General features: G+C 49.1%; 1 protein-coding gene across 1 annotated transcript in view; it reads right to left on the minus strand.

The window, feature by feature from the left end:
- Nucleotides 1–2,387: 2,387 nt before the first annotated feature.
- DOCK1 (dedicator of cytokinesis 1) overlaps nt 2,388–13,018 on the minus strand; it is a 484,728-nt gene continuing 474,097 nt past the window's right edge. The window contains exons 50-52 of the mRNA XM_012655364.1: nt 9,805–9,949; nt 6,910–7,061; nt 2,388–3,366 (exon numbers count right to left, since the gene is read on the minus strand). Coding sequence (XP_012510818.1) covers nt 3,271–3,366; nt 6,910–7,061; nt 9,805–9,949 — 393 coding nt within the window. The 3' untranslated portion in view covers nt 2,388–3,270. The remainder of the gene's footprint in view (nt 3,367–6,909; nt 7,062–9,804; nt 9,950–13,018) is intronic.

Below are 13,018 nucleotides of genomic sequence, written 5' to 3' on the forward strand. Positions count from 1 at the left end.
TAGCTTATTGGGGTGCAAAGGGTTGCAAGCCCTACTACAGGCTGCCTGTTTTTCTGAGCCATTGTCAACAAAACAGTAGATGTTTAACTAATTCTGAAAAGGCAGATTGCCAAAAAAGTAGTAAAAGTTCTCAAACAGACTTTTAAAAGTAAGCAAAATATTAAAAAGTAATTAGAGAGAGAACTAAAAAGCAAAAGCTAAAATCCATTAAACCAACAAAGACTTCCGTGAACATGAAACAAAGTCCAATATCATAAAAGAATCCAGAGCAGAAGATAATGAAATCTGCAAGGAATGTAAAAGATCAAATCTTTACATGAAAGAATAATCTACAAATTGATTAAAAAATAATTTCTTTAAATACTGGGAAGCAATCTTCAAGCACCAACGGTGGTTTTCAAATAAGAAAAAGACAATTCCATTTATAAAACATAGCTTATATATTAACTACTTTGAATAAAGATTTGAGGAAAGCACATATTAAATTGGGAAGTTAAATAAAGATGGATTTTGAATAAGCCAGAAAGCATTTTGGAAGGCAGAATAGTAACACCAAAATTTAACTGAATGTGTTAAGAGCTAAATTTGGCTTTGAGCTTCCCAACAACCAAAGCAAAAATAGAACATCAGAACCTCACCATTCCTGTTTCAGAGCATGCATTCTCAAAAAGGCAGTATCACCCCCGAGGGAGTAAAAATTGGTCTTGGGAGACAAAAAAGTCTTATATTTTAACATAGAAAGCATAGATATACATAAGATACATGAATAGGCAGGTAGTATAAAGTAGTATAAACTACCACTGTGTAGTAGTACATGTAAGCAGATACATAGAATATCTCCACCACTGAAATTTCATCATGAGAATGATTAGGGAGAAAAGATATCTAAGAAGGATCCTTGAAAGGAAACTGTGGGAAGAAAAGTTTGAAAGTAAGACGCTTCGGAGTAAAAGAAATACATCATGGCATCTGGAGCAGCAAACCTCCCCCCGGAACCTCGTTCCAGTAGGAACGGACCCAGAGACGCCCGCTGAGGGCAGTTCCCCGTGATTACTGCAGTCCATCCCGATTTAAAAGGTGTGGAAACTTTGTGTCCACATAATGAGTCTGAGAAATGTACTCGTACGTAACTATATTAGCATATTTGTAATTTATATTAGGAAATTTCTGCAACATTTCCTTGTCTTCATGTTCCTCCCTCCGCTGTCTGTGTTCTCTGGCTACTTCCCAGCCCTGGAGCCCCCGTGGGAGGCATGGCCACAGGGTTTGTGGGGGGACATTCCAGCCAGGGTGGTGCAGTGTGAGGATTAGCCTGGGGGATGGGGGAGGAACAAGAACCCAAACCCCATTTCACACTAAAACTATCGTTTTCTGTAGGGCCGGGAACTATCTTTCGGTTTTGGGTGTGCCTTACACAATGTGAAGTTCCAACTACCCAAAAATGATCGCTGCCGGGGGCTGGGCTTTCTGTACCTCCCAGGTGGGGGTGCCGATTCGATTCGATTATTTTAGGGTTGTGGATAATATCCAGTTTCTAACATACGTGACAGAGGATGAATATTTATCTTATTGAAAGAGTAAGGAGTCATACACACACACAAATTCCATATTCTCACGGTGTACCGTTTCTCGGGGAGGACTGGATATTTACTAGCGTGCATAAACTGGGGGCAAGCTATCGAGCAAGAGAAAGACCCTCTGAGCTTCACGGGCTCCGCAGCAGCCTCCCCCTAGGCCTGGTTGGACAGGGCGGAGGGCACATCCTGTGGTTTAAGCGTGTCTGGCAAGAACAGAGGCAACAGCCCTTTACGTTGAGAAGAGGACCCTGTGCCTTTCTTTGCTTCTTGCCACCTAAGAACCAGCCTGGTGGGGTCCTGGAGAAGGCTCTGAGACCTTCCTGCCTCTCACGCTGAATCATGCAGCCCACTAAACAAAGCCCGCTCTCAAATCGGCAGCTGAACAGAGGCCAGGGCCCGGGCCAGCGAGGGAAGACAGTGCCATCCAGCGCTCTGCTCTGCTCTGCTCCGTAAGGACAGTCAGCCATGCACGGGGACATGGATGCTTCCTGCCTAGGCTCCAAATCAGAGACAATTTGTGTGTCACCAAGCTCTTTAGGAGAGCAGAAGAGAAACAGCAGCATTTGTATTTTACAATAAAGGATAAAAACATAATATGTCAAACACAGTGTCTTTTTAAATAACATTTTATTTCTCATTGTTGACGATTAACTTTTGAGACCACTAGAAGAGTATAATGATTATAGTGAATAAAAAAATATAGATGATAGAATTAAAATATTAGGTTATACAAAGTTAGTTTTAAAAAAGTCATTGTCCACCAACATTTTCAGGACTTTGTAGCTCTGAAAAAAAAAATTAATTTGTGTGTGTGTGTGTTTTACATTTCCAGCAGTTAAAAATTAAGAACACATATTGAGAATCATTTGCAGATGACTATTGTAATAAACAGAAAGACCACGAAAATTAAAACAAGTTCTAAGAACCATCATATATACAAACTTCTGTACAGAACGAGGACAAAAAGAATTCACCCGATTAAAACCATCTCTCGTGGTATACATACCCTTTTTCAGAAAAGAATGAAAATTTATCTTCCTCTACTCATTTATTTTTCCATTTGATTCAGTATTCTTAATGGTGTTTCCACTCCATAAATTAGTAACTGTTCAGTAGCTGAGGAATGTCCTACTTTAAATTATACCTGGGGAAATCAGGAACTTCCCTGAAAGGGCTGAAACTCAATTGTTCGACGCCGGTTGAAGACACCCTCAACCAACACGAGGTCGCCACCAGCTGCAGGAGGGGATGGCACAATTTCCCACGCGAGTGAGCTGGGGTTTTGGCCTATAGAGAGAATGTGAGTTTTCGTGTGTATTGTCACTCCAGATCTTCTCGAAGGTGATGTTCTAACCTCTCCTACTTGGCTACACTCAGGTCATCGAGCTCTTTGCTAACACAAGTCATTTGGCACAAAAAGAAAGGACGTTTGGGCAAGACCTAGGCTCTCCAAGACTGACACGCTCAGAGGCCCCCAGCTTTGATAAACGCAAGGGCACATCCCGGACCCATAACCCACCTTGCTCCATGATGCTAAAGGCCACTCACTCCACGGCTAGAAGTGGCCTCCTTTGACGGGAGAGCAATTGCACTAAATGTTAGACATCGCAGGCCCAGTGAGGTAAGCGCCAGACACAGAGGAGACGGAGGGGCAGGAACGACAGCTCGCTCTTTCCAGACAGTCTTGTTGCTTTCACTGCACGATCCCGGAGTCCACTGACGTCTGCTTGCGAGTGGTCTTTGGAGGGGGAGGAGGTGGAGTTTTGCTGGGCAGTGGAGGTGGCAGATGCTAGAAAACACGAGTACGAGGAACACGTCACATTTCTGATGTATTGACAGTAAAGAAACTGTCTCTAGGTGGGATGTGACCTGGCACCCCAGCTGGGCCGGAACTGCCTCTGCACGGGACTCAGGCTCCACCCTGTCTGACTCGGGGCTGGCAGGTCTGCACTGCCTGCGCCTGGGCTGCCGGCAGCCATGGGCCTTTCTGACGTCTCTGAGTACTTTTCACGAAGGCTGCACAGCCCCTGAGAAGCACCACTGCTCTCTGCCTGGCTGTTTCAAATCCAGGTGCTATTGATCCAGCTACTGATCTACTGTCCAAGGGACAAACAAGTCCCTGGAGATGCTCTCCAAGGGTGAGATGAGAAACTGTCCCCTTGCTTTCAGAACTGAGAGCAAAAGTCAGCAAACTTTTCCTGAAAGGGGCCAGAAAGTAAACGTTTTCAGCCTTGAGGGCCACACGGCCTCTGTCGCAGGGACTCAGCTCTGCTGTAGCAGCTGGAAGGCTTCCGTAGACAGTGTGGGAAGAAATGGGCGTAATGGTGTTCCAAGAAAACTTTATTTACAAACACAGGTGAGTGGCTGCATTTGGCCCAGAGGCCAGAGATTGCCTTAGATTCACAAAAAAGAACACGAATTTCCAATGTAAAGATGATAAAAACCCCTGCTTGGTGGACCTGCTCGAGTGTGAACAACTCAGGGAATTGCTGCCCTGTTGCTCTTGGCGGCCTGATGCCCGTCGCAGACACCCCATGTGCAGATGTTCTGTGAATAAGGGTTGACCAAACAGGGCAACGAATGGGCGAGTGAGTGAATAAATGAAGAAATAAACGAGCCAGTGAGTGAAGAAATGAATGAACAAATGAACAGATCTGGGCAAGTGGGAGCACAGGAACCAGAATGAAATCACAGAACATTATCATCTAACTTAAGGGTAAGAGTGGATTTTTAGCAGCCTCTCAGGGAAGGTTCGAATTTAGCCGAATGTGAGAAAAGAAGTTTTCAAGGACAGAGCAGTGACGTAGTAGTCTCTCACTCACTGCCCGAATTTCCTCCTGGATCACAGACAGGTAAATACAAAAGTGACCTGGTGCCTAATGTGGAGAGGAGAATAAATGTGGAAAAATGAAACTGCTCCAATGATATTACATGAGTACCTGACATAAAAAGGGAAGTAAATTAATAGACTCACAAGTCCTTAAGGTTGGTGAGGACAGTTAGAAGAGGCACCTGTTTTGAGGTCAGTCAAATTGCTTGTTTGTTTACAGGTGAGAGCCAGACACACACCGTCTGACACAACACGCTGCCTCAGATGCCCTGGTGTCAGCTGAGAGAACGCCAACGCCAGGTTTATTGCCATCAAGCACAGTGATAGCTCAGATGACTGGTGGGAAGAGCCATTTTGAAAGAAATGACAGCTTAACGTGGCAACGACGAAGAGACAGAATTGCCTACAAGCCTGAGGCCGATCAATGAGAGTGACAGGAGGCTATCGATCACCCCACGGCATGATTAGTGTCCTAAAACAGCTCTCAGGGCCTGTGCAAAGAGAGGCACCCCAGGAAACGTGACCACTTCTGCCTAATTACAACATACTAACTACAAGCGTGTCACCTAACACGCTCTCATACTGCAAGTAAATTTAACAAGAAACAAATAGAAAAGAGATTCGGGTAGTTAATCTAAGTGAATTCACACCCCCTTTACAAATTGAGCCAAAGCTAGTGCATGTTAGTACCTCCCTTAATCAACTGCATGTGGCATCAGTAACTTAGAATGACGTGGCCAAGAAATGGGGACAATAAAATGTCACCCTGAAGTTGATTTGTAACAGAGATGGAATTGGTTGTAATTCCAAGTTCAGAATTTTCAGTTGACTAGTATAGGGAGACTAGGGGTACATTCCTGCTTTTCCAATAAAATAAAGAGATGAAAATAAAGATGTGATTAATTAAGCCATTAGGAAAACAATACTTCAACCAACCCAATGTTCTTGCTGGGCCCTGTGAATCTCCTTTTGTTCTAGCATGTAGTTAAAAGTGCTGGTGAAGGTCAGGCTGACGTGTCTGTTGTGTGATGAACCCTCCCAACCTCCCGGGAAGCCCCCTTCCTAGGTCCCTTTGTGGCATCTCTAGGGAGAGCTCGCCTCTTTAGATGGCACTTGGGCCTCAGAAGAGCAATCTGTCCCCTTGATGTCAAATGTGAAGTCCCACTGCTTTAGTTTTCTTATACAAAAGGAATAATCAAATACACGTATTATAAATAAAACCCTCTCTTGCACTTCTCTCGCAAGAAGATAATTTCTTTGCAGAGCACTCAATGAAAAAGTCTCCACATAAAAAAGAAAAAACAAGAAAAGGCATGTAGAATTTATATTGTTTATTAAGGGGAAAAAGTACACCTCGCTGTTAGGAAAAAACCGCAGCCAGCTGACAGCTCACGTCTACCACGCTCTGCCGGAGCTCCGTGGCCACACAGCTACCGCATTGTGGCTGGAGAGCAAAAACACGCCCAGCCGCACAGACGGGCACAGGGATAGTCTACTCTCCAGGCTGCGCTCATTTAACTTTCCAAGGCTGCGAATAACGTGGCCCGGGCAGGGTTGAACCTGGAAGTAGATGTTCCCGCCACTGCTGGGGAAGTCACCCGTGTGCCTCCTGCCCCCAGCCTGTGCACACCCTGGCCCTAAACGACAGACACCCACGGGGTGCGCAGTGCCTGACAGCAGCCTGGAGGATCAAGAAAGGAATGTGGGGGACCTAAAGAGAATGTTTCTAGAACTGTCACTGGTAATAGAGACACCGGTTTAAGTGGCTTTTTAAGATTTTTAGCTCGTATTTGCATTAGTAGGCAGTGAGCACATTGGGCAGGGTTAATGATTAAAACAGTTTCCACGGGGGACCAGCATCGGGGACCAGAGCTGAAGAGGGCTGGAGCTGTGCTCATGCTCACGGAGGCCAGGACTGCTGGAGGAAGCCAGACCTGCACCCCCGAACCACAATGGGGCCCGAACCAAAACGGGGAGAGCTTTCAGGGCTGGGGGCTCAATGCGGGGGCTGAGCCTGGCTCCCCTCTGCAGAGTGTCTGAGAGGACCTGCTTGGAGACGAGCTCGCAAGGGCCAAGCTGGGGTGCGCCAGGTGCATGCCTCCCAGGCAGGGTTGCGTTGGCCACCTGCTGGAAAGTGTCAGACGAACCTCCTGATGGAAAAGCTGATTCTCCAAATCAAACTTTCACCAGAACTGCACCTCCAGTGGCAAGGTCTCCACGGTGATGATGACCGTTTGGGATGTGTCTCCTGGCTTCCTTGTTCCCAAGCAAGATATTGAACTGTGCTTTTCCATAGTTATTGATAATGACATAGAACCACAGACCTCACATACCGGAGGCCTTACCACTTGGACATCTTTTCTCAAAATCAAAGCTGGGCCCACCGTACAACTTTTCTCATGTGCTCACGAGCCCAAAGTAAACCCGCCAGTATCCGGGATGAGGATTCCCACATTGCGGAGGGAAGTCACTGAAAACCCGCGTTGCAGATTCCGGACTTACCTTCTGGTGTGGAGGAGGGGGTGGGGGCGTTGATGAGCCCATCAGGTCCTGGTTTTCCATCAGGTTTCCGTAGTCTGCTGTGCTGCCCTTGAGGGGCAGAGGGGGTGGGACATCGGCCACGTCCACTCCGGTCATGCCATTCAGCTCCAAGCCTGGAAAATTGGGTCCATTTAAAATCAGAGCGACATCCCCGCTGAGCCTGACCGCTCACAGGCCACTCTATGTCCCCTCTGGGAGAGGCGGGGAAGGAGGAATATTTGTCAACAGAGCAGACAAGAGGAGGCAGTGGCAGAGAACACAGAGAGAGGGATTCCCTCCCAATGGCAACGTTCTGGAAAGAGAACACAAAGCATCGAATGACAACTAAAACCAGCACGGGAAGCGAGGCATCAGTGCACTGTAAAAACAGTAATGTCAACTGCAGCCCTGCTGATCCCGGCCCCCTTGCCTCAGTGGCATCTAAACAGCTGGGTGCCACATGGACTGTCTAATGCTGCCACTTTCAAAGCCCAGCCAGGGCTCTGTAGTCAGCCCCCGCGGCTGTCACCTGGAGAGCGTCACTGAGCGAAGTCTCACACGGCGACATCCGACCAGCCACCCGGCTTCAAATCTCTCTCCACAGGAAAACCCGCAGTCCTATGAAATGAAGCTACGAGCAAGGCAGTCACAGTAGCTGTTGCTTTAAATAAGCCAACGGGAAGTGCGATTGATTTTTAAAGTAAACTGCAAAAGTAGCCGCTTTGAAACAGAGGAATAATCGTTAAGGCGGGATATTTTCTCAACCCTTGTTGAGACTCTTAGAAATAATTTGTTTTCTGTAATATTAAAGAAAGAAAAATTGACATTTTTACTGATGAGTCTCTTTTGAAGTTTTCCCCAAGGATCCATCCGATGAAAAATCCTTCGTTAGGAAAACGCTTCCTAGGAAGAGGGCTGCGTCAGTTACTCAGGACGCTCTGCCAGGGAACGGAGGGGAAAGGCAGGCAGCCGACGGTGTGACTGTCCTCACGGCTGCTGCCTGTTTTATTGTGGTAAAATGTGCATGGCGTACGCCTGCCATGTTAACTGTCTTTCAGCGTACAGTTCAGTGGCATTAATTACACGGGCCACATTGTGCCACGTCACCATCTATTTCCAGAACGTTTTCATCATCCCAAATCAGAAGTCTGTGCCCGTTAAGTGATAACTCCCCACCCCTGTCACCCTCCAGCCCCTAGTGACCTCTATGCTACCTTCTGTCTCTAGGAATTTGCCTATTCTAGATCTTTCATATAAGTGGAATTATATAACATTTGTCCCTCTGTGACTAGTCTATTTCACTCAGCATGTCTCTGAGGTTCATCCATGTTGGCACATGTGTAAGAACTTCCTTCTTTTTTATGGCTAAATAATATTCTATTGCATGGGTATTTCTTAGGATGTGTATATGTTTATCTGTCCATCAGCTGATAGACATTTGGGTTGCTTCCACCTTTTGGCTCTTGTGAATAACACTGCTATGAACAGTAAGCATCTGTTTGAGTCCCTGTTTTCAATTCTTTGGGGTACAGCCCTAGGAATGGGATTGCTGGGTCATGTGGTAATTTTGCTTCACTGCTGAGGAACCAGCAAACTGTTTATGGCAGCAGTAGCGATGGTGCCTGTTTTAAATATTAAAAAAAAGTTTTAAATATTTTTAGAAAAAGATCATGCAGTCATAGTGTAAGGATGTGAAAATGTACCACCCAGAGACTACATCCCTTCCTGGGCCCCGAAAACTCTTTGCTCACACGATGAGGCTCATCCACTCTTGAAGCCAGCACATACCACTTCCTGATGTCCTCCAGAGTCAACACCACTTTCCTTTCAGCTGGCAGAAAATTGGGTGCCCAGGACAATGGTTCACTGCCTTCCACAACCCACTCACGGGGCCGGTGCCCTCCTGCCTTGGACTCCTCTCTCCGGCCATAGCTAGGGCAATGGGCTCTGTTGTTCTGCTGCAGCCCTCACCCCGCACCTTCCTCCTTCCAAGATTCCTCCCCTCTGACATGTCTGAATTTAGCGGTGAAAAGCTGGTTGCCACTCGGTGGGTTGAATGGCATCCCTCCAAAATGTGGACCTCTAAGGTCCACCCAGAACCTCAGTATGTGACCTTATTTGGAAATAGGGTCTTTGCAGGTATAATTATTAATAGTTAAGGATCTCAAGATGAGTTCATCTTGGGCCCTACAGCCAATGACTGGTGTCCTTATAAGAAGAGGAGAGGACACAGGGGAGGAGGCCATGTGAATTTGGAGGCAGAGATTGGAGTGATGTGGCCACACTCACAAGGAATGTCAGGGATTGCTAGCAGCCACCAGCAGCTAGGAGAGAGGCCTGCTTCAAGCCTCCATAAGGAACCAACTTGCCAACACCTTGATTTCAGACTTCTGGCCTCCAGGACTGTGAGAAAATAAATTTCTGTTGTTTTGGGCCACCAGGTTTGTGCTAACTTGTTACAGCAGCCCTAGAAACTGGGCAAACCAGAAAAATCGGTTATGCCTCTTAGCCCTTCCAACCTGCCCGGAAGTGCTGCTTCACTGCACGCTCCTCGCTGGTAGACCCGGGCCTCCTACGGCTCAGCGCCCAGTGCTACGAAGCAGGGGCTGCCCCAAGTGCCTCTCAAGTCCCTTCCCAATGGAGGGGGTGAGCCTGGGATGGACCCCAAACATTCTGCCCATCAGGTACCAGAGGACTGATTTGCTGAGGTCCAGATGCTATAGCCTGTCCTGAGGGACGCTCCTAGTAAGTCAGGTGCTCACCCGAGCTCCCTCCACCGCTGCAAGTGGAGGACGTGCTTCTAACTCTAGAGCCTTCGATTAAGGGGAAGTCATGAAACAATATCACAAGTTCAGATGTGGAGGATGCCCCACTTACTGGACTGCAGGCTGAAGTTGAGCTTGGCCCGTGGCGTGACCGGAGGGGGTGTTTGCTGGGAGGACGGCGACACTGAGAAGCGCCTCTCACTTCCGATGACGTTGATCACCTGGCTTTTCGGTCTCTGGGGCCGCAGGGGACTGATCTATGGGGAGGGGCATAAAGAGTACAGTTAGGGCTGTTATGGGCTAAGTTGTGTCTCCCCCAAAATTCGCATGTTTTAGTCCAGACCCCCAGAACCTCCCAATGTGACCTTGTCTGGAAATATGGTCTTTGCCAGTGACCAAGCTTCGGCAAGGTCGTTAGGGTGGGCCCTCATCCCATGCGACTCGTGTTCTTACAAATACGGGAAATCTGGACTCGCACACACGGGAAAACATCGCATGAAGATGAAAGCAGAAGTCAGAGTGAAGCTTCTACAAGCCAGGAGATGCCAAAGATGCCAGCAGCCACCAGAGGCCAGGAGAGAGGCCTGGGACAGATTCTCCCTCACAGCCTCGGAGAAATCAACCCTGCTGACACCGCGACCTTGGACTCCTGGCCTCTAGCACTGCGAGACAACGCTGCCCAGCGTGCGGTACTTTGTTACGCAGCCCTGCCACACAGACACGGGGTCTCACAGTGCTCTGTCTACGCAGCCTGGGGTGGACAGCGCATCACAGGGTTCCTGATATCAGTGCAAAGTGGCAGAGTGCTGCTGCAAGCTGTTCAGACGCCCAGCGAGAACACACAGGGCCACCTCCGCAGGGTCAAGAATGGAATGAATGGTCTGCTCAGTTCCCACAACTACCCCGGCGCACCGGTGACATTGTGGTCTGCCTTGGCGGAACAGGAGAGTCTAGGAATGTGCCGGGGCTTTCTTCAGTCCTTTCCTTTGCTGCTTCTCACACCTGTGTCCTGACTGGGTGGGAATTCCTTTTCTCTCCTTTTCACCGCATTTTTCCTTCTGTCTCTGGCTTTTGGAGGCACTTGACTTCTCCCCACCTAAGCGCTTTCCCCGTTTGTTACATCAGTAATTTTTACTTATATATGTCTTACAACTTGGTCTCAGATCATTAGGCCTCGGGGACTACAAGCAATTACAAAATACTCTGAGGCAGAGTCATTAGAAAGGTATTAACTCAGCCGAAAAGGTGGAGTTGAGATTGTCCCCCCAGGAAGGGCAGGCAGGCAGGTGGGCGACCCGTGGGCCCGGCGGGTGGGCCGTGGTGGTGTGGGCGAGCGGTAGAGCAGGTGGGTACTTTGTCTGCCCTAGAAGAGGTGGGCCAAGCCAGGGCTGAGCTTGGAGGAAGAGGGACCCTGCCCTGGGAGCAAGGTCAGGCCTGCCGGTGGATGAGTGCCACCGGCCACCGCCGATAGGCCAGCTTCCAGAACTGCCCTGTACTGCTCAGGGGAGCCCAGTGCCCAGGCGCTATCTAGTATCTGCAGAAATGGCCTCGTTCCAGGCAGCTGAACTGCCGTGGGAGGTTTGCAAGTGCCAGGTTGAAGGCTGGCCTCTGGGGGCAAATACAAAAAACATGCATGAGGGCCAGCAGCAGGGATTCAGGGACAGTTCAGGTGCTTCCCTCCTCCTTCCTGGCTGTCCCTGGATGGGCACATTCTGATCCAGAGAGTGAGTCAGAATGTCCCAGGAGGCCACCCTGGTGAAATGCAAATTGCAGCCTGAAGGCTCTGGCTCCCAGAGGCTCACTGAATTTGTTGATGACGCAAATCACGTAGGAAGCCGAACCTAGCCCTAAGGGGTGAGGAGAAGAAGGCTTTGCAGAAGCTCTGGCCTGAGGGGAGGCCAGTGTGGGGAGGGGAATGGGGGGGACGCCAAGGGGCCCAAGGGACCGCCCTGTTCTGCTGTGCCTGACTGCTCATGGGCACAAGGAGGCCTGAATAGGAAACTGCAGGTGCCTGACTATCCTCACAGACCTTGCTGGAATCCGGCCCCTGGAGGAGGCGGCCCCTTTGTGGACAGATAGGTGGCTGGGCTGGACCAAGAATAGTAAGTCTCCCAGCGGGAGGTCAGGATTCTTGGCCTCCTGGCATTGCAGCCGTGGTCCTTCTGAGACTGGGTCAGATGCTGACAGTGAGGTCAAGGTTCTGTGCTCTAACCTTGGTGAGTTCCTGTGGGCTTACGGAGGGTGCCAGGGTTAGCTGTGGGGATGCCATGTGGCACCGTCCCAGGCCCTGTCCTTTGCAGGTGTCCTAGCAGGGAAGCTGGGCCACCATGGGCAGGGACAGAAATTGCACTGTGCTGGCTCGGTGCCTGGCCTGCTATGTCCTTGGGCTTCTTTGCACGCAACTCAATCGTGATCAACTCTGCCACTTGGCTCGATTTCTCTGAGGCCCTCTGTTTTAACCTCTTAACATGGAGCTTGAATACAAATGTATGAAAGACTTGCAGAGTGTCCAGCATTTAGTAAATATTCAAAAATTCTTCTTTTAATTCTCCCACCCAGTTATAATGTTTTGGGACTTGAGAAATTTATTTAGGGCTTGAGAGAAGATCTCAGCCCACCCGGAGGAGTTGCTGGCATCGCAACTTTGCAGAATAGTGAGCAGAGAAAACTGGGCAGCTCATCAGAAGCCCCTTGATCCCATTACCAGAGGCAGAGTGCCTGGCGCTTCACACCTGCCTCTGGCCAGTGTCTCCCCTGGGCCCTGACACCCTCAGCCCATCTCATGCCACACTGAGCCCCTCAGCTTAGCTGCAAGCCACAGCACCTGTCCACAGGCCTCAGAGCAGTGCTCGCCTGCCTGAAGGCTGTCATGGCTGTGGCATCCGCCTTCTACCTCTAGACAGCCAAGCAACACACCACCGCTGTCTGAGTGGCGTGCAGCCCGGATGAAATGTGCCCTCTGGTGCTTAAGCTATAAACAAGCAGCGAAGTACATCTTATTGAAAGGTGGTCCCATCTGAGCTCTTTGATCAGTTAATGCTTTCATCACAACCCAGACAGCGTTGGCCAGGCCACAGGCTACTGCAAATGCCCACCCATTTCTAGGGGACGGCTGCTCTGAGCCTGACTTCACCTTTGAAGCTGAAAACCTAAGAAAACTGCTTTTTTATTTTTGTTTCCAGTCTACAGAGAGCACTTTCTGAATCCAGTGCACCCCAGAGGCAGGCTGGGCCTCATTTCTGCACTCAGACTCCAAACGCCAGGGAGCCCTCTGGGAGGATCCGCCCCCGGGCCCTGCCCTGGGACAAGAGTGCGCTCCACCGCCT

Source organism: Propithecus coquereli, unplaced genomic scaffold, assembly GCF_000956105.1.
Source record: "Propithecus coquereli isolate 6110/MARCELLA unplaced genomic scaffold, Pcoq_1.0 Scaffold473, whole genome shotgun sequence".
NCBI classification, from domain to species: Eukaryota; Metazoa; Chordata; class Mammalia; order Primates; family Indriidae; genus Propithecus; species Propithecus coquereli.